This window comes from Castanea sativa, chromosome 11 (genome assembly GCF_040712315.1).
Source record: "Castanea sativa cultivar Marrone di Chiusa Pesio chromosome 11, ASM4071231v1".
NCBI lineage: Eukaryota > Viridiplantae > Streptophyta > Magnoliopsida > Fagales > Fagaceae > Castanea > Castanea sativa.
Genome location: NC_134023.1, coordinates 38,365,735 through 38,377,526, shown reverse-complemented (window position 1 = coordinate 38,377,526; position 11,792 = coordinate 38,365,735). Strand labels below are relative to the sequence as shown.

Genomic DNA, 11,792 nt, shown 5'->3' with positions numbered 1-11,792 from the left:
TTCACATTTTTAAATAATTAAATTAAAAAAAAAACCAACAAATAAATATACCTTGACTGAATTTCGTGGAATTGCATTCTAATATGCTAGCAGAAACCCAAAGCACATGACAAACTCTTGTGTAACCGATTGGTGAGGTAAACTTTTCAATCTTTCAAATACATGTAAGGTATTATGTCGATTGAACTGGACAAGTGTATTGTGTGAGCGTATATTGAGTCTCACATAAGGTATTATTTAGTTAAATTGAGATATGTAAGAGGAATTTCAATTGTAATTTGACTAGTCATTTTGGGGTAAATGCAGATGTGGCTAACACTTTTATCATGTCATAATAATTTATACTAGCCAAAATTAGAAATTTTCCTTTCTAAATCTTTCCATGATTACAACATTGCACTCTCGGCACTTTTGATATTAGAGACATCCCCCTTTTTTTCCCTAAATTTCCCTTCCTATAAACTTGAATCATAAACCATGACAGTAAGATTTAATGAAACCACATTCAATTGTATATGCTCAAAACATGGTTCCTGTCTTTACTGGTGAGAGTTATGATGTTTGGAGAACATATGTAGCTTGTTTTACTCCTTGCTTTTGACATTATGATAGAACTTAGAAGCATGCTTAGGGTGTGATTGATACGTTAAACATGCCTATATGTGCAATGACATGTTAGAAACATATGCCTATGATGTGGATTGAGCGTGTTAGGAACATGTTACATCACTTCATTTTGTTATGTCATTGAATGTGCTTGGGATATGTGTGTTGTTAGCTTTACATTTTGCAATTCTTGCATGAATAACAGAGATCTCACATTTTTTAATATCTAGCTATGACATACATAAAAAAAGGTCAACCCACTTAATGGCCTGTCTTAAGTGTGTAACACCTTCCTACACTAGTACCTTAACTCCAAACTCTTGTTTAGTTAGACTTCTGCATAGGAGTCTAAAATCAATTCTTGGATCTAAATTAGGTGGCTACTCCCAATCTTAGCCCTAACCTTAGTTAGTGACATACTCATATGTGTTCATATTTAGGATGGGCCCACACTAGGCTGCATTGTTTGGGGTGCTCACACTTAGAATTTGATAGAATTGTAATTATATTTCATTCTTTGTTTTGTTAAGTAGAGTTCTATGACAAATAATATTATCAAGTTTCTTTTTTTTTTTTTTTTTTTTGCACATGAAATAACATATGGTCATAATCGATTGATCCGACCGTTAAAAAACCAAGTACGGGTTATATGTTTGCAACCTGTTTAAAACATTTTGTTTTTTTACCGGATCATAATTGACCCAACATGGCCAGGTCAACCCAAGCTACATATGTCTCAAAGTTCATGAATGCCTCATTTAACACTTTCCCAAAACTTGTTCTCTTGCTTTGCTTGCTAGACCAATACCCTCCTCTTATACAAGTTTAAGTTTTCATGGGCTTGGGCAGTTCAAATTAATTGCTTTTTAGTTGGCAGACCAGGTCACGCACGACGAGCCCAATGAGTACTTAAGAAATTTGTGGCATTGAAGATCCAGTTTCATGCAATCTCGATTTTTTTTGTTGGGCTTAGAAGGCCCAATGTAATGTTAACCATAAAAAGAGCCGTAACCACGTAGAAAATAAGGAAGCATGTTAATTTACGGTCATTAATAAACGAACACTTGTTGCCATTCCATAGACCATTTACATGAAAAAATGTATCACAACTCACAAGCACAACTGCATAAGGATAATATAAAAATTTTCACAAATTTTTTCACAATTGTTGACGTGGTCTAATTGATGGTAATAAAAATATTTTCAGTTATAAGCTCATGTAAAAATAATATTTTTTCCAATTATAACTTGCCCCACCAAAATTTGTAAAAATTTATTGTGAAAACTTACATCAATAATACTCACATGATGATGATGACAATAACAACGAAGAAGAAGAAGCAGTGCAAAAAAAAAAACAAAAACAAAAACAAATTCAAAATAAAAAAAAAACAACAACCAAAAAAAAAAAAAAACAAAGAACTTGCATAGTGCATGATTTACACGCTGAAATTGTTACAAAAGTACTAAAATAGTAAGACTGTAATAAAAGCGGAAAGTAGAATGATCATCAGGGTGTCTAGACTATGTTGCGTCTTTGCTTTGCAGTGTTAAATGTGAAGGTTATTCCACAAGCTAAGATTTTTGGGGATAAAGCTAGCTAGGAAATTTGTTTTAGAAGACTCGCCGCTTTCAACAAATGCTCCTAGCACATAATCTAAAATACAAAAAAGGGAAAAGGAAAAGAGAATTTCAAAAGCATGATCTCACTACTCTTGTAGGGAAATTTCAAGGGTCAATAATTCTTCAAAGTATTCAAAATGTACATACTTTTAAAGGCAATGCAATACTTTCGCAGCCATGACAGACAAGCTTCATTCTAAAGCTCAAATTTGAGAGAGAGAGCCACTGCAAAAGGATTGGAATGGGGACAAAGTTTCAATAACTCAAGCTTTTGCAGTCTTTAGGAAAAGAAAGCAGGCAACAACTGTTTTCTATAAAGGCACCAACTTTTTAAAGCTCTTACGGTACAAGTGAATTTTACATGAAAGTAAGGGAATTCTCGGATCTCCAACTCCCAATAATGATGAGTGCACAGAATTGCAATCGTCTCTCGCTATCTGTTTGTGGCATCAGCTGAAAAAACCTGGTTTTGGATCCCACAACCACCACCTCCACATGATATTTGATAGTCACAAATAGATAGATGTATAAAATATATAAGGGTAAAATGCAAAATTGACCCTCTAAGTTTCTTCAGTTTTCATTTCAGTCTTTTAATTTTATTTTTGTTCATTTCAGTCCTCTAACTTTCAAGTTTATTCAATTAAAGCTTTCCCATCAACTTTTGTTATATGTTATGGTTAATTTTTCAATTTTATAAATTTTTCTTCAAATTTTTTTAATTAAAAAAATTCAATTAATAATTGAAAAATATTTTCCAAATTTTTTTTCAAAAAATTTTAACAAAAGTTAACAAAAAGGCCTTAATTGAATAAATCTGAAACTTAGAGAATTGAAATGAACAAAAACAAAGTTAGAAGACTGAAATGAAATCTGAAGAAAATTAGAAGGTTAACTTTGCATTTTAGATAATATATAATTGACGAGGGGAGAAGCTAGCACCATTGTGGAGACTCAAGACTGGTTTAAAGACAAGAATACAGGATGACCTGACTAAAAGAAGAGGTGGGGTAAAGTTAATATGGGACATAAAAGGCATTGGGCCAATGGTGAGGATAGTGGACCCCAAGCCCAATAGCTTAGTGTACAGTCCCACAATCAATCGAAACGAGCCCTTTATTATACTAAAGGGCATACAACCTTCAATCCAATCCAATCCAATCCAATCCATGTCCAAGTAATGTTTGCATGAGAGGATGTGAGTCACATCATGTGACAACCCTCTCCTTGAGGTAGGAAAATAATAATCAGCTCGGAGAATATTTAAGGCCTATTTGGATGAAAGGAGAGGAAAGAAGAGGCAAATGAAATATTCGAAACATAATCTTAAGAACACCAACATTCGTGCAAATTACAGCTGCCCTCCTTCACCCTTGTATTTACAAATACCATCAATTGCATTTAATGTGGTGAATAGGTGATTAGTTATGTAGTTTCGAAAGTTTGAAATAGGGTGTTGTCCTTCACCCATTTCACCTTGAATATCTCGAGTAGAATGGAGCAACTGATTTGACCCCTGGATTCAATGGCGACTAGAAATCTAGAGCTACCTCCAAAAAGAACCCTATACATATTTAAATGTGGTCTTAAGCAGAGGTACGAAATCACAAGCCCTTATTCTGCTCAAATTCACTCTAAACACAGTTAGCTGACTCAACATTTAGAGCACTTTGATCAACTTTAGGAAGATCGTAGCTGACTCAACATTTAGAGCACTTTGATCAACTTTAGGTAGATCGTTAATGCAAATAATAGGTTTCAGCTATTGTTCGGTTCGGTTGGAGAGTATTTTTAAACTAGTCCCAACTAAGCATTCATCAAAAACTTCCTCTCTCAATATTTGATGCGCTGCTTGGGCAGAGAAAGAACACAAACAGTAGATAGATGAAGACTTGGTGCATGCAAGTGGAGACTACTGGAGGCCACAAGAACGTGGCTCTAATACCATGGAGAAACAAAAGAGACAAGTACAAAATAAAGTTCTTACTAGAATCTCTGTATTTTATATATTTCCAATGTATGTACATTGTGTATAAATACAATGATAGTTGACCTATGATGCCTTAATAATGCTTGAATCAAAAACGATTGAGATGCCTTGATTCAGGTCACAATCAAGGGCTATGCTAAAACTTGTACAACATAAAACGTGCTATATATATGCTGACAATGAGAGGGGGAAAAAAAAGAGTTAAAGAGATATCAAGAAAAGAAACCACTTATCCTTTTGAATTAGTGCATCATAACTATGTTATAGGTTACCTTATGTCATCGAAATATTTGCAAGCAACAAAAGATGAACAAATCACAGAATGCTAATCCGTTCTGCAAAATGGCCACTGCATGCAAGAGCTACCTCCATAACAGATAACTATAGATTTATTATTACATAGTTTCAATGTGCCTTGTGAGGGTACAGAGTTATTTATTCTTTCAAAAATTAACAAATTCCTATACACGGCAAACTGTAATAAAAAGGAAAGCTTGGTGGCGAATGAGTGAACACCCTCAAGTGTTCAATTACTCACAAGCTAATCTGTTATCAAGCAGATATAATTAAACTATGTTTGATTAAAGCCTGCATACCTATCCTAAGCCACAAACTACATGCACAATGAATTGGCTTGTAGAGAAGTATCAGCCAGAACCAACAACCACGACCCATATGCAAAAGCAGGAGCAGATCATAGTCCATTGTTTTTGGTTTCAAGAGTGAGTTTAATTGGTTGGATCCTTCCCAAACCTCATAATTGCATGAGTTACCAGCATTGAACCCTTGCGAGTCACTTCTGCAATTCGACCAACAAGTGGCAGCTTTGAGGTCTCCCTATTCCAAATAGGCTTCTTGTCCCACCTATGAACATATTATTCAGAATTTCACATAGCTATCTGACCAATAGAAATGTAAATAACATTAAGAAAAGATTTTTATTTTTATTTTTTTTTATTTTGTCTTGAACAACATTTTCAAAGGCCACATTGCTCTACCAAAGAGGAGGTTCCATTTGAATTAAAGTCCATTGGGGAGATATAATGAGAATATATGCCAAACATATTTACTTTTGTGATTTTACAACCTTGAGTCCCAGACATAGAGTACTTTGTCCACAGTGTTATATCATGCTCTACATAGCTGCACTACAACCCAGACCGAAATCTCATGCTTTCTAGTTTTATAGATAGTCCAATAAGTATTATTTTTCACATTAGAACTTATTAGCTACTTATTCTAGTATTCTATAACCTAAGTGGATGGTATAAATTTGAATCTAACTTCCTAATTTCAAAAACATTTCAACACTTGCAGTTTCTCAGATTTTATAAAAATTAACCAGTCAGGGTATGGTACACAGTGGCTTGGTTTAAAGTTCAGAAAAGTACAGCAAGTTGTTTAAGAGACATCAGAATAGACAGACAATAATTTCATATGTACCAAATAGAAAACTAGCATGTGTAATAGATTCATTCCCAGGCAACCCAACTTCATGGGTGGGAAACTACCCATGTATTTGAAACTTAAATCATAATTTCTATTCAGGAAAAAAAATTCAAAAAAAAAAAAAAAAGCTAGAAATTCAAATGTATTAATATAGATTTTGGGTATAAGACATCTGTCTTTTCTATCACGGCCCAAAAAAAAGAAAAAAAAGAAAAAGAAAAAGGGATCCTCATAAAATTCGTACATGCTGATTTCTATGAATTGAATTGCGTAGCAAGTGCAGTCCTCTTATGTCTAACAAAGATCATAGAAAAATACCCTAATTAGTTGCTTCCTTCATTCTATCCAATTTGTTTGAACCATTATTTGCTGTTAAATGACCCAAATTTACATGACAGAAATGAGTTCCAAGTATACAAGAAAAGTCGTCAAAAGAATGTATCACTTTACAACACAGTTAGAGAAAGGATGACCAGAAAAGTATTAGCTGTCAAGGAGAGTGTGTTTCATATACACCTAATGTTTTAAGGGTGTTATTTGAAATCAATATATAATAGTGACTGAATGGAACACAGCAACAATGAAGAACTTAAGCACATACCAATCTTCATGGCGAACAACTTTCCCATCAACAACATGCAACTTGATGAGTGATATGATATCTATCTCTTTCCCCAAGAACTTGTAGTGTTGCTTGTTGTCAATTAATATCTGTATTTAAACACATGGATTTAAAAAAAATATATATATATATATATATATAAGGACAACCCAAATAGAATACTAGAAACTAGAAAATAAATAAATAAATTGATGGGAGTAGCAAATGAAATTTTTAACCTCTTGCTTTCCTGGTGAAATTACATTTTCTTTGATGCTATACTCCACAATTCTTGATTCACTAAAGACCTGGAAGTCATGGGGAAGAACCTAATCAGTCAAAAATTGGACAATACCAAAGAATAAATGGCTAAAACAAGATAAGATTTAGTTTGTAAGGAACATCAAAGATGTTAAAATTCTCACTTCTGTTACATTTGAACAAGAAGATGGTAAAATATTCAATTATGTATCTTTTGTTCTCCATGTTTAAGGTCAACAACTTCCTTGTCAATATAATACTTTCCCATTGTACCAATGCTATTTCATGGCGATCTATAGGCTTGAGATAAACTTCACATTCATCTCATACATCATATTACTTCAACTGTAGTAGCAGCATATATATGCAAACACTGGGGCATTCACTGAGCACCATCTAAGAATCTACTGTGCTTGGATTATCAAACAATGTTTCAAGCAACCGTACTATCACTATATAAAACTAGCAGTTTTAGTAAACTGTAAATGCATTTTAAGTATAGTTGTAAGTAAATGCTATAAAAACAAAATGTTCAACTATAATTATTTATGCATGTTGTATCTACATAATAGACATGATCATATGGCAAGGGGCTACTTCCAATGTTGGCCATGAGACAGAAGAACAAAGCCAAACAACAGTAATTGTATTGGAAAACTATTGTTTTTCAATTTCAAATATATATTTGTAACAGTTTTCAAATATAAAATTTCCACAACTGAACATCCTGATTAAGTTGAAAACATAGGCTTCAAATACACGATGTTTGAAAAGACGCAAACCAGTAACCAATACAGACATAAAAATCAAACCTTGGAAAGTGAGTAGAATGCTGATTTTATCTGCTTCATCCTGCAAAATCAATAAATATAAATTATGTAAGACAGACTACGTCATGGAAGTAAGCATCAGAGTAATCAATGATACCAAGTAATAAATTATGTAAGACAGACTACGTCTTTGTCAATAAGAATAAGAAGAATTTTAATAAATCCATAAGAATAAGAAGAATTTTGATGATCCAATGCAATACATCAAATATTGACTGGAAATTGAGACATAGCTCATTATCTTTTTCTTTTTTTCAGAAAATATAAATATCCAAAACATCATAGAGAATTGAATTCTAGTAGTAGAAACAGTATAGGCTTTGAAGCAAATTAATTAGTCTAATCCTTATTCTTTTAATCCCTTAGCATGTGAAAGAGTGAAAAAGGGCTTTCAATATATTAAAATAAGAATCCTTCATATCTTAAATGCATGTATTTAAATTATTTGGGGTAAAAGATTGGAATCTGTTTTCTAACTATTACACAATTCCTACAGAATCAGTTCAATAATAGACTGAAAGTGAAAATTTTAAAAGAAGCAACTTATTCAAACAATTTGGAAGTAACAATCTATTTTTTCATATAGATTCGATAGAATATTGATTGCAAAATGACGAGAAAATTTTTGCTAGAAACAAGATCCATGCACCAACTGGTAATATGACCTCCAACTAGAAACAGCTCAAGAGTTTCACATTCAAAGTGCTGCATCATAAAAACACAAATAAAATGGGCAATAGCACCTCCAACAGAAAACAGAAATTTATTGGGCCTATGTTGTATGATTGGAGATGTTGCACCATAGTGGAAATCATCAAATCAATGGTGGCAGTAATGATTGACACAGACACAATTTCAAAATCATATCAATGTGTATTGAAAGAAGAAAATGTTCTAAATTGTCTTCCAAAAAAACAAAAAAAACAGAACAAAGAATCCTTTCCATAGTACCAACAGCTAACCGCATCCCTCATTTTAATTAAAGGTTCTAATTTATGGGAATAAACTACTAGTGCAAATAGTGTCAAAAACTGAAAAAGCTTGTGACAGCAGCACAACGATTTAAGAAAACTGATATAACAATTCTGGCACTAGAAATATGTTGAAAAGCAGATTCCAGCGTTCAAGATGCCATTTTCCAGTAAATATATCAGTGTAACAACATATTTTTATTGCAATACATAAAAATAACTAAAGCTCCCTAAAATTTCCAACAAAATGGCATACCGTTCCATTCAGCAGCAAAGACACTTCAAAGGAACCAGATGAAAAACAAAGGCCAGATCTATTAAAATGAAGAGTAGCAAACTTATTGCACATGGAAAAGGTTCAACTACGGTGACTTAGGTATCTTTAATTTCAATCTCACTAGGATGCGATCTTTTTATAAAATTGTTCTATCTTTCAGAAATTTTTCACAATTACTAGCTGAATTGATACATACACTTAAAGGTGCCATTGAATTTTCATCACATTAAGTTTTTAATCTGAGGAAATGACTATCCACTGAATAGCATAATTTTGGTGTATAAATCATTGAGCTCATATTTCTTTTCAATATAAACTAATTTAAGCCAATACCTACCCATTAGCACACATGAGTGGATCCTCAAAAGAAGCATTGTGAGCGTAGATTTCAAAGTCCTGAGGTGTTGCACAAGATCCATAACTGAAAAATCAATTGCAAAATTCTCATCAAACTTGTGCAATAATAAGTAATGTGTTTTGAAGACAATGAGCTCTAGCACAAATGACATTTCTATCCTCTTCTAACAATGGAGTGGAGAGTGAGATTTTGAGATCAAGACCCATTTAGAACATGTATACCTTACCGACCAAAAAATAAATAAATCATAAGTGATGGGTTTTGCAGCAAATAAAATTTGCTTATGAATGGAAAACATCAGGGCATTCTATAACCATCAAATTTCTATAATTGTATTGAACACATTTAGGTGTTAGCATCAACATTCTGTTAGCACTAAAATCACAGTGCAATGCGCTCTAAATGTGTAGGCTTGCAAAGCCCAAATGGAAAACTAAAACCATCAACCTAACATGATTCAACTCCAACCTGAACAACGAATTGATTGCTTAATTGTAGCCACACCTTGACAACCCTTTCTTATTTTATTTGATGAAAACCGTTTTTTATTTAGACCAACATATCAATTACTACACTGATCCGTTAGCATTGGTACTTCACAATAAATTGCTCCACTATGCAAGAGAGAGAACCAGGAGCAGGAGAGAACAGTAAACACATTGTAATGTATAAGTATTTGGTTCAAGACACACTTAGTGTAGCTTTAAGAAATATTACCCCACCTAATAACTTTTTAGTTATATTAGATTACATGATCTCTACGTGCCAAATTCCGTGCCAATCGATGTTAATCTAAAAACTCATCTCTTACGCATAATTTTAAAATACAAAACCTTGAGATTTAAATAATCAATAAATGACAATTATTGACACTTGATCCTCTTGAAATTTTGCAAACATGTTAAGAACATAGAGATTAAGTAATCTAATTGTGGGATTTTCAAAATTTTAGTTTAATTAAATGTTATTAGATGATGTACATAACTTAAAAGTTACAAGTGTGTCTTGAACTCAACTCTCTGTATATATTCAAGCTGTTCTTGGGTAATATAGCAAGTCCCAGATAATTTTAGCAATCTAAAGTTTAAACTTGGTCGTGTGTGTGTGTGAGAGAGAGAGAGAAAGAGAGAAACTCACAGGTGCAGAATGTGAGGAATGATAGCATCAGAATTGTGTTTTCTTGACTTGAAGTCGCATGCTTCCTTGGAACACACTTCATCTACCTGATCTGTATTGTTTCAAAACCCCACAATTAAAGCATATGAACGGTCAAAAAATTCATATTTACAAAGGCAAAAAAAAGAAGAAAGAAAGCAAGTTTCAAAAGAAAGAAAGAAACCCAAAAAAAGGAAGCAGAAATGGTTTGAATGAAAACTAATTTGACAAGTTACTCACTACCTTGTGAGTGTTTCTCCATGGTGGATTGATCCGAGATTTTGTTGGTAGCTAAAGAAGCTCTGAACTGCTTCCGAAAACAATGAGAGTAAGAGGCTTTCAGGAAATATGCAGAAGAAGAAGAAGCTACGGAAGAGGAGATTCTCATGGCTTCATGGCACACGACGTGGCGTTTGCTGCTCCATTCCGCATTTTATACATAGGTGCGGTCGGTAAGGTCAGTTGAATTGTTCTTTTTTTTCTTTTTTTGGCTTTTTTTTTTTTATAGTTTTTATTTTTTTATAAATATTTATTTTTGAGGGTATTACTTCTGAGAAATTTGGGAATATACTTAGACATGTATCCTTTTTAACTCCTAAGGTCTACTAAGCTAATCTCAAAGGGGTTAGTTTCCTTTAAACCTCCGATCAAATACTCGAAGAGACCTAGATTAAGGTCTATTGGTTACTAAAACCTTATAAAATTCAAGATATTACGTAAGTGTGTGAGATGAGAAGACTACACACATCTAAGACCTTATGAAATTCTTGAAGTCCTATGTTTGAAATTTCTAGTTAGTATTTTAGGTCATTTACAGTACATGAGAGGCGAGGAAACTACTCACATCTAAAAAAAATAAACTCATACAGCTCTAAACACATTATTATAATTAATGTGACATGAAAAAAAGAAAAAAAGATGTATTGAATTGGCTAGCATTGAACAATCAATTCTAAGTAAACATGGCAAAACGGGTCAGAATTTCCTAACCTGACCCGACCTAAACTCAAATTGTTTGACCCGAAGTAAAAGTAAGCTACCCGTGACCTGATCCCTTTTTTTTTGCAGGTCAATCCGACCCATGACCCGAACCATTTTTTTTAAATTTTTTGTTAGTAAAAAAATTAAATTAAATTAAGACAATATTGATTTAATTGTTTGTTATGGGCTTTAAGGAAACAATTGAGAGTTTTACATAACTGCATACAAATGAATTGAAAGATGAATGGCTGAGACAATATGTAATGAGTAAAGATTTTTAGATATCAAATAATAAAGTACATGCCAAGATAATCTGGTTACAGTAAAGTTAAAAACATATATTTAAAATTATAGACATAAATGAAAAACATTCATTAGTGTGAAAAGATTGAAACCAAAGTATCAATGAAATTAGCATAAATTATGAATGCTTAGGCCTAGTTTTTTAACAATTCATATCTAAAATAAACAGCATTTCAAAATAAATTATGATATTTCCTAAAGTGTGTGTTGCTTAACAATGACATGATATTCATAAAAGAGACTATGTATAAATAAGTAAACAATTTAACTTTAATGTATATTCTCAAATTGAAAGAGAGTGCTAACCACAAGTGATAATAGATTATAAAATTAGTTTTCAAAATTATAAATTTCTTATATGCTTTTATTTTTTGTCAAATTAGTTAT

At 32.6% G+C, this 11,792-nt stretch overlaps 1 protein-coding gene across 2 annotated transcripts; it reads right to left on the bottom strand.

The window, feature by feature from the left end:
• Positions 1–4,590: 4,590 nt before the first annotated feature.
• On the bottom strand, positions 4,591–10,539 carry LOC142614960 (uncharacterized). Of its 2 annotated transcripts, none has more exons than XM_075787607.1 (7): positions 10,362–10,539; positions 10,104–10,194; positions 8,946–9,029; positions 7,343–7,382; positions 6,509–6,577; positions 6,270–6,379; positions 4,591–5,083 (listed from the first exon to the last, which is right to left on the bottom strand). In XM_075787607.1, the coding sequence occupies exons 1-7, from the start codon at positions 10,507–10,509 to the stop codon at positions 4,948–4,950; spliced, it is 678 nt and encodes a 225-aa protein (XP_075643722.1). In that variant the 5' UTR covers positions 10,510–10,539; the 3' UTR covers positions 4,591–4,947. The 2 variants fall into 2 exon arrangements, with proteins under 2 accessions (XP_075643722.1, XP_075643724.1); XM_075787609.1 differs by having other exon boundaries at positions 10,365–10,538.
• Between the last annotated feature and the right edge of the window lie 1,253 nt (positions 10,540–11,792).

Bases quoted from the DNA above. Each gene is read 5' to 3' on its own strand.
- LOC142614960 (XM_075787607.1), bottom strand. From the start codon at position 10,509: ATGAGAATCTCCTCTTCCGTAGCTTCTTCTTCTTCTGCATATTTCCTG. The intron at 6,578-7,342 runs GTTTGATTTTTA...CATGACTTCCAG, and splicing joins CATTCTACTCACTTTCCAAG to GTCTTTAGTGAATCAAGAAT. The intron at 6,380-6,508 runs GTTAAAAATTTC...GTTTAAATACAG, and splicing joins TTTCACCAGGAAAGCAAGAG to ATATTAATTGACAACAAGCA.